Genomic DNA, 8,754 nt, shown 5'->3' with positions numbered 1-8,754 from the left:
TCTGGGATGATGTGCCCTATGACCTTGAGCTGCTCAGGAACTTTCCTGAGTCTTAACTGACCCATCAGAAAAATCTGTCCTGCATTCCATCATCATTAGTGGACAGCCCGTTGCCAGGCCCTACGGGAGCAGGGACGAGATGGCCATCCCTGTCCTCAGAGGGCTCTGGGTCTAGTAGGGGAGACAGAAAGCTGGCCTGTCCTAATGCAGGGAGTGCAGTATGCATGGGTACTCTGGGGTCAGGGAGGTGGGCACCCTGAGGAGAGTGGGATTGTGGAGTTCTTGGAGGCAGCAAGGGCCTAGGTGGAAAGGCAAAAGGAGGTGGGAGGGAAGGACAGAAGGGCACTGTGTAGTGAGGGGACAGCAGAGGTGAGGAACCCAGAGGGGAGAGAGGCTCGGTGCTGTTGGTGGACATCCAGAGCTCCCGGCTGCAGTTGAAGCAGGGAAAATTCCAGGCAGGGACATGGAGCTAAGAGGCTGGAGGAGGCCGAGGCCTTGGACTCCAGGTTAAGGAGCTGGACCTGAAGGGAGGACAGCCGTGAGTCACCAACGGCTGTTATGCTGAAAGTGCTGCCATCAAATATGAGTCCCTGTGGCAGCTGTGAGGAGAGCCCTGGGGGGAGGGGAGCTGTGGCATCCCAAGGCGGAGGGATGGAGAGGAGGGGACAGACAGTCCAGGAGGTAAATTAACAGAGTCAGAAATAGACTGGATGGGACGGAGGAGAGAGTGGGTGGTCGGGGATACCCAGGTTTCTGCAGCTGAGAGCGCGAGACCAGGGAGGGCGGGAGTCATTTCAGGAAGAAAAGGGCTGCTTCTGGACGTGGGTAGAAGGGGCCAGCTGGCCGGTGTCTGTCCACACCTTCACTTCAGGAGAGAGGGCTGGGCCGAGGGTGGAGGGCATGCCGTGGTCCCAGAGGGAAGCGTGCAGACCGGAACCGGGGCGAGCTCCAGAGCCCTAGTGAGGGTGTTGGACTGGGTGCCTTCCAAGCATCTGCCAGCACCAGGCCCTCTGAGCCTTGGAAATGTTGGGAATGAGATGCCCCAAAGTAGGAGTCCAAGAGACAGGTTCCCACTAGCTTACTGCCACCAGCCAGCTGCATGACCGAGAGCATGTCACAGGCTCTCTGAGACCAAATGATCGTGGAGCACTTGTGCTGACCCGCACAGTTCTGTGTGGGACTTCCATATGTGTGAGTTTCCAACTCACTCTTCTGCACTAAAGGGATGGGGGTGGAGGCCAAGAGAGAAGATTCCAGGTGAGACAGCTTTTAAGCAACAGCTGTCTTCCTGAAAGGCCGAATGTGAGTGACGGAGGCGGTCTCAGGTGAGGTCACTATTCACATCCAGAGGAGCCCGGCAGGGACCACTGTTAGACAAATCACTGTTTACTGAAGTGCTGGTCTGTGTTTTCACGTAGGTGGTTTGCTTCAAAGCTGGACTTGCCTACAAGTCACCTGATTATGCCAGCACTTCCTGGAACCCGGAAACAACCATGCAGATGCTAAAGGAAGGACTCGGCACAGCGGCTCCCGCACGAGCTACCCCTGTAAACCTCCCTTCTGGTGACTTCCCTCAGGCTGACTCTGCCTGGCAGGTCCGGAACCAGCTCATGATGCATTCTCTGCGTTCTGCCCTTATCCTTGTTCCCGACCCCCTGACCCCCCCCCACTCCAGCGCATTTGACTCTGACCTTAGAGTCCCCCCTCCCTTTCCGACCTATCCAAGCATAATCCATCCCCAAGCCCTTCCACCGCCCCCTCTGCCCCCTCCCGACTCCCAGTAGCTCGGCCAAGTTCTCTGCACTTACCTTCGGTCTCTCTGAGCAGGTCTCTGGCAGCATCTGCTGTAGAGTGGTCCAGGTCTGGGTCTGTGCTTCTGCGTGACATCCGCGGGTAGGTGGCAGTGTCTGAGGCGGTCAGGTGAACAACACTGTCCAGCGTGATCACCCCACTGGCTGGGTCTAGGGTGGCCGGCACAACGGAACCCGTGGCTGTGCCCAGACTGCTTGTGTCCAAAGCAAGAGAATCCGTAGTTACGTCCAACCTGGCGGGATTCACTCTATGCAAAGCCAGGACTCTGTCCAGCCTGGCCGTGCCCGACTTGGCTGGGACTGGGGCTGCCAAATCCGCGGCTGTGGCCCCTGTTGTTGTATGTGGCTTGGCTGCGCCTGCTGTAGCTATGGCTTCACCCAGCCTGTCCAGGTCTGGGGTTACCTGGCCCGTGACCAGGCCCTGCTTGGCTGCACCCAGCCTGGCATCCAGAGCGAGGAACTCCGTGCCTGTGTCCCGTCTGGATGCGTTTGGTGTGGCTAAGTTGACAGCCAAGTTAGGTCTGTTGGTGGCCATTGTGGCTAAATATCTGACTGTGCCTGGCCTTGTTGTGTCCAGAGTCGCCAAATCCATGGCCATCGCAGGCTCCATGGTAGACGTGGCCCTTTGGAGATGCAACCGGGGTCTCGGGATACCCCTGGACCTGGACTTGCCTCTTCCTGGGGAAGGCCTGGTAGGCACATGGGCAGTCGGTGGGAGAGGGTGCCTCTGACCCACTGAGCCTGGCCCTGCAGGGCCTGGTAGACTCTGGGCTGACCGGGACTGGAAAGGTAGGGCCAGGTAGGAACTCACCAGGGGCTTCTCCACTACGGGCATCCTGCTGAGTTTGGCCAGACCTGGGTTCCCTGGGCCCTCGGAGTGGACCCTGCCACCTGGCAATAGGGCCGCAGACGGTGAGTCAGGAGTGGGCAGCCTCCCCCTTCCATGGACGGCAGCCTCCCTGCCCGGGGTGGGCACCTCTCCCCATGCCTGGCTGTTCTGACGGAGCGTTAAAGAGATGGAGCTGAGCTTCCTGGGCACGAGGCTGTTGCCAGTCTCCTGCGGGGACATGCTCCGGGTCCTGGCTCCAGGACCGGGTCGGCCGGAAGCCTGCGGGCTGTGGCTTTGAGGGAAGGCGTCCAGACGGATGGTCTTCCTGAGAACAGGGATGAGAGGGGACACCCCTCCAGGGAGCCTTGAGGGGCGGGCAGGGCGCCCCGGCAGGTGGCTTCGAGAGAAGGAAGTTCCGGGCCCTGGGGCTCTGTAAGGCTGCATCTCAAAGTCGTGGTCCATCCATGTCCTTCGTTGTCCCCTGAGGTGATCAACAGAGGGAGGGGCCAAGCAGCGGTGAGGGCTCGGCTTGGCGGTGCCCTCCCTCCCCCGTGGACCAGCAGCTAGCACTGCCAGCTGTGGACGGGACTGCTGGGGAGCGGTCAAATCCTCAGTGGATTACACATGTCCCTCCCTCCAGCCCTCCTACAGCTCCACCCGTGACATACCTACACACCCCTCACCCACGTGGGCCCCTCACACACTCACCTACCCAGGGACCACACGGGTGGATGTGGGAGGATATCCCAACAAGGGCAGCCTCCAGGGACCAGCCCACTCCTTCTATGAGGGAACTCAGGTGGAGCGATACCTCTCCCTTTGCCTGGGCCAAGTGTGTCCCCTCTCTCTCTGGACAGCTCTGTGGGGGTCACATCCAGAGAGGGCAGTGGTTGTCAGAGGCCTTCCTACCTCTGCCCCTTCTAGAAGGGGCCAGAGGGCTCTGGGTTCCACCCACAGCAACCAAAATAGGCGTCAGGCATCCAGACAGGAGGCTCAGGGATGGGCAGTTTGGCTGGGGAACAGGGTCTGCAACTATGGCTCCTGCCCCAAACCCAGAAAGAGCCCTGGGCCGGCGCACTGCTAGAGCCGGAATTGGAGCCTGAGCTGAGGAGGGCCCTGGAGAAGGTGGGGCCTAAATGGAGAAGCCACAGTGCTCACTGGCAGGAGGACACCTGTCGGGTGAACGAGCCCCACCTGCCACCAGGGAACCTGCGGGGGGTGGGGAGGGGAAGCAGGTGGGGCTGTGTTCAAAGGGAATGCTGGTGTCACAGCAGGGAGGGTGGACCTGGGTGGGGGCACTTCGCATGAAGGACAAAGGCAAGGCAGTGTGGCACCTTTCAGAAAGTCCACCTTGGGGGTCCCTGGGCTGCCTCTGGGAGGGGGAGGGGACGAGGCTGCAGGTGCCCTGGAGCCCAGGCCAGGCCACAGTGACACTCAGGCCCTGGAAGATGACCCAATCGGATCTGCAGGTGGGAAGGCTCACTCTGGGGCAGTGTGCCAGAGCCATGAGAGGGGAACAGAAGTGGGGGCAAGGACACTGTTGAAACACTCTGTGGGCTAGGGGAGGGGCGGAGAAGGCCGCATAACACAGGACTGCCTGCAGGAGGGAAGTAGGGGAGGGAAGAGCCTGTCAAGGGCTCAGGCTCCCTCTGCAGTCTGCGTGGATGAGCCGTGGCCCGAGGCGGGCCCTGGGGCCCCCAGATGGCCAGCTGGTACACACTCTGGGCTCCATGTAACTCACCCTCGGGAACAAAGCTGTTCCTGTCACTTTCAACACAGCGGGCTGGAACACTGGGGGCGCCAGGCCAGGGCTGGCAGGCGGGGCTCATGGGAGAGGGGGGCTGCTCCTACAGCCAGGTCCCTAAGGTCTGGAGCAGGGGGTTTTCACCACCCCTCACAGTGCTGCCCCAGCCCCTCATCCCTCTCCAGCCACATATTTGTACCCAAGACTGCCAGCCTCCATCACCTCCCTGCTTGGCGTGTCCCTGCCCTCCTGTCCTATCCACAACCGCACATACCTGGACACATGCACATTCACCCTGCATGTGACCGCAAACCTGCACCCTCGGTGTGCACACCCACACAGCACAGGCCAGAGGACAGGATTTCTGAGACCTGCTTTAACGTCACCAGATCCATGCCCCACCCCCAAGATCCCTTGGTCCTCTTCCTCCCCCTACACACAAAAACAGCCGCCTACCTCTATCAGAGAACAAGAACGCTCCAGTGGTCTTCTGTCTGGGAAGCTGAGGCTGGTGCGGGCCCCTTACCTCCTCCGTGCCCCCAGTGTGGCCAAGATAACCAGCTCTGGGGCCTCGTCCCTGTGGTCCCCTCCCGGGCTTCCACTCAGCCCCCAGGCGGGGGGCCCAGCCCTCTCCTGACCTGTCCCACCAGCTACATCCCCAGTTGGGCTGGGCTCTGGGTCAGGGAGGGGCTGGCTTCCTTGGAGTGGGCGGCCGTGAATGACTGCTCTGAGCCTCTGGAATCCCAAAGGGCCATGGGAGGCTCCTAATGGCTAGGCTGGGCGGCCCTGCAGTCCAGGCCACCTGGGGCTCCATGCCTGCTCTGCCCTCCCCACATCTGCCCTCCCAAGGACTCTGACCCCTGGAGAAGTGTCTCCAGCAAAAAAGCCATACTCAGGCAACCACAGTGCCAACCTCACGTCTGCTTTCCCTCTGCATGGGCCCCTCCTCCTCTTCAGTTCTGTGACCTCAGGCCTTTTTGCCCACACAGCTAAGTTCTAGCCTCCGGCACGCGGCCGTTCCTAGAGGCAAAGGAGGGACTGTCTGCTTCGACAACTATTCCCTGAGCCCCTGTTCCATGGCCCTGAGGACTCAAAGATAACACAGTCCTGGGCCTGTGGAGACCCACATGGCCACCCAGCGGGGCTCTGGCACTGGGGGCTGGGCTGGGCACCCTCTTTGGTCTCTATCATAGCAATAGTAATAATAGAGGTGGTGATGATAATAGCTACCGTTTACTGAACACTTACTAAGATCCCGGGCTGGGAAGGAGCTCTCGTTCTGCTCAGGAAGATGGGTGTGTGAACAGATCTGCTGTTCAGCAGCGATGGTAGGCACCCCCCCACCCCCGCCGGCACTCACCCTGAGCCTGGAACTAGGCTGAATGTTCTCCTGGCATCTCCTGTAATCTTCGCCTCATCACCCGCCTTTTGCTGGTGAGGACATCACAGCCCACACACCGCTGTGTGATCTGGTCTGTCTCCCTGTGCATTGCTCTCCTTAGGCAGCCAGCTCTGGGGCCACGCCGGCCAATAGAACTTTCTGCGATAATGGAAATGTTCTATCTCTGTGCTGTCCATTGCAATAGCTACTACCCACAGGCGGCTATCGAGCACTGAAAATGTGGCTCCAGTGACCAAGGAACTAAGTTGTTTCTTTTATTTCATTTTCATTAGTGGCTACCAAGGTGGTCAGCAAAGCTCCAAAGGGCCTGGACTTTATTCTTTGCTGGGTCCCAGGGCCTGGCGAGAGTCAGCCTCAGTACATTTCTGTAGAATCAGTGAACTGATGAACGAATGAATGGATGAATGGTGAGTAGGTGGACCTGGGACCTTCCCCTCTTATCCATACTCTCCCTTTGGAGCTACAGGTTTTCCAACTTGGCTGTGCTCTTGTTACCAGGGCAACCTGTGGATGGGGGAAGGGAGCCTCTGAAGTTCTAACCCCCTTTCCTTCTTGCTTTGAGGCCTGAGGACCAGACCAACTTGAGGAAGAACAGAGGGGCTGGAGGAGGAGGCAGCGCGTTCCATCTGGACAGATAGGGTGGGGGGAGCCTTTCCTGGACACCCCCCACGAGACTGCATTATCTCTGAGGTACAGGAACCTTGAGCTGAAGTCAGGGGTCCTGGGTCATCTTCCCACTTCGACCAACAACTCATTCAGCGACATCCATTAAATCATGTGCCTTCTGGGCCTAAGGTGCCTTTTCAAAGAGGGACCCGGTATCTTCATGTAGCCTCTTCAAGCTTGAAGGTGTAGAAATGTTTCATCTCACTCCCTGCCAGGCCGTTAAGGCCTTCAGAGCAAGGAATGAGTATTGTTCATCTCTGTGCTCATGCCCTCAACCCTCGCCCCTCTGCCTGGCTGTTGAGGGACCTGTGGGTCACCGCCTGCCCAAGACGGTAATTACAAACCTGGCCTCGGCTTCCCTCTAGTGGCCAAAAATGGCAAGCACCTCGCGTTCACAAACCTTTCCCACCGAAGGTAAGATGGACAGGCCTGGAAGTGGCCTCAGAGAACAGACCACCTAAGCAAGAGCATCACTGTGGTGGCCTCCCAGACAAGGGGCACAGGTTCTGGAGCCTCCAACCTGGATTTTTTACGGCTGTGTGGTTTTGCACAAGTCACAATCTCTCTGAGCTCCAGTTTATCCGTCTGTAAAATGGGGGTTTTCTCAGGTTGGGTTAAATTATGCTACAGTGAAAAACAACTACAAAACCCCAGGAGCTCATAACAGCAAAGGGTTACTTCTCCTTCAGGCCCCGTGTGCACCGTGGTATGGGTCAGCTGAGACTCTGCAGCTCTGTGTCACCTTCATTCTGGGACCCAGCAGCCACCTGCAGGAGCCACCGGTCACTGTGGCGGAGGGAAGGGCAGAGTGCTGAATCGTGCACTAGCTACTAGGTGCTTTGGCCTGGACTCACTTCTGATCACAGATCACTGGCGGGAACTAGTTGCCGACAGGAGGAGGTGAAACCTGCCAGAGCTGACAGGAGAGCCAGAAGTATTTTGTGAGCAGCCCCGCCGACCCTCTTGCACGGTTGTGAGGATGCAGTCAGTGACAGGGGCAGTGAGTTCAGTCTCTGTTAGCCGTTAAAATTGTGCCTTGTGATCCTGATTTCCTGTTTTATTTATCCTCATGGTTTCCTGTGACTTTGACATCAATTCCAGCTGCTCACAGCTGAAATACAGAGAGGGGAATGGACTTGCCAAGGTTCACAGTGAGCCAGCAGCTGGACACCCAGGTCTCCAGGATCCAAATTTTGAGTCCCGCCCCCCCTCCCCTGCCAACATTATGGGGTGGGGCAGAAGTTTTGCCCATCCAGGGGTCTCTGTAAGGGCATTGACTGATATTGTGACGGTTTTGGGGGGGGAGACTGCAGCCTTTGCCCTCCTGCCAAAGCTGGTCTCTCGGCCTTCCCAAGCTCTTCCCCCTCTGCCAGAGTGGAGAACGAGGGGGTGGAACAATGACAAGCCTGTGCAGTCCCGTCCCCCAGGGCCAGAGTCCGAACATTGTAGCCATTCCTCTGCAGGGACCCTGCCCATTCCCTCCTCCCGTCCTCCTGCTGTGGGCCGGGCCCAGACACAACCACCATATCCTGACAGCTCCCAGATAGTGGGGAGGGAGAGCTCCCAGGACTTTGCAAAACCTCCAGAGGCATTTTAAAAACCTGCACAACAGCCTGGCCCCCAGGAAGCCTTCATGCCTCTCTAAAATCTTAGTCTCTAAGCAGACGTTTAGCCTCTGGCGAGACTTCTGAAGAGACTGGCCCCATTCATCAAAAAGCATGCTTTCATGAAGGCCCTGCCCAGCGTCAGGCAGGCTTTGGGTTGAAACCAGAAGACACTGCCACTGCTCTCCACAGACACGTGCACAAAATCACAACACAAGATTAAGACTAGAATGGGAAAAGCTGCTGGTGGGGTCAGGGAAGGCTTCCTGGAGGAGGTGGCAACAGGAAGGTTCTCTCCCTGAACTTAACCCTTACTTGGAACACCACTTTCTGGTCGTTCAGTCTCCCCTCCCACCACTTACTGACACACCATGCTTCAACCACGCGACAGCACTCACTGGTCTTAGACAGGACAGGGTTCTCTCTGGTCTCTTGCCAGCTCCTTTCCCCCCGCCTTCAAACCCAGCTCAGTCCTTACACCCTCCAGGAAGGCTTCCTTAACAAACCCCTTCTGTCCTCAGTTTCTCACACATACTTCTCTTGCTACATTTAGTTTTGTCATTTGTTTTCACATCCACCTGCCCCTCCCATTAGTCAGCTCTTTTGATTCAGGGGCTATATCGTTGTCTGTGCGTTCTTGGTGCCAGGTTGGGGTAGAGCGGGCACGTGACGTGTCTCTGTAGGGCTCAAGAGTATTT

The 8,754-nt window shown here is 58.1% G+C and overlaps 1 protein-coding gene across 1 annotated transcript; it reads right to left on the bottom strand.

Moving 5' to 3' along the window:
- Nucleotides 1-507: 507 nt before the first annotated feature.
- On the bottom strand, nucleotides 508-3,102 carry LOC139440766 (uncharacterized). Its single transcript, XM_071220799.1, has 2 exons — nucleotides 1,809-3,102; nucleotides 508-521 (listed from the first exon to the last, which is right to left on the bottom strand). The coding sequence occupies exons 1-2, from the start codon at nucleotides 3,100-3,102 to the stop codon at nucleotides 508-510; spliced, it is 1,308 nt and encodes a 435-aa protein (XP_071076900.1).
- Between the last annotated feature and the right edge of the window lie 5,652 nt (nucleotides 3,103-8,754).

This window comes from Desmodus rotundus, chromosome 3, assembly GCF_022682495.2.
Source record: "Desmodus rotundus isolate HL8 chromosome 3, HLdesRot8A.1, whole genome shotgun sequence".
Lineage (NCBI taxonomy): Eukaryota > Metazoa > Chordata > Mammalia > Chiroptera > Phyllostomidae > Desmodus > Desmodus rotundus.
Note: the sequence above shows the minus strand (reverse complement) of the source record. Positions and strands in the feature narration are given on the sequence as shown.

Bases quoted from the DNA above. Each gene is read 5' to 3' on its own strand.
- LOC139440766 (XM_071220799.1), bottom strand. From the start codon at position 3,102: ATGGACCACGACTTTGAGATGCAGCCTTACAGAGCCCCAGGGCCCGGA.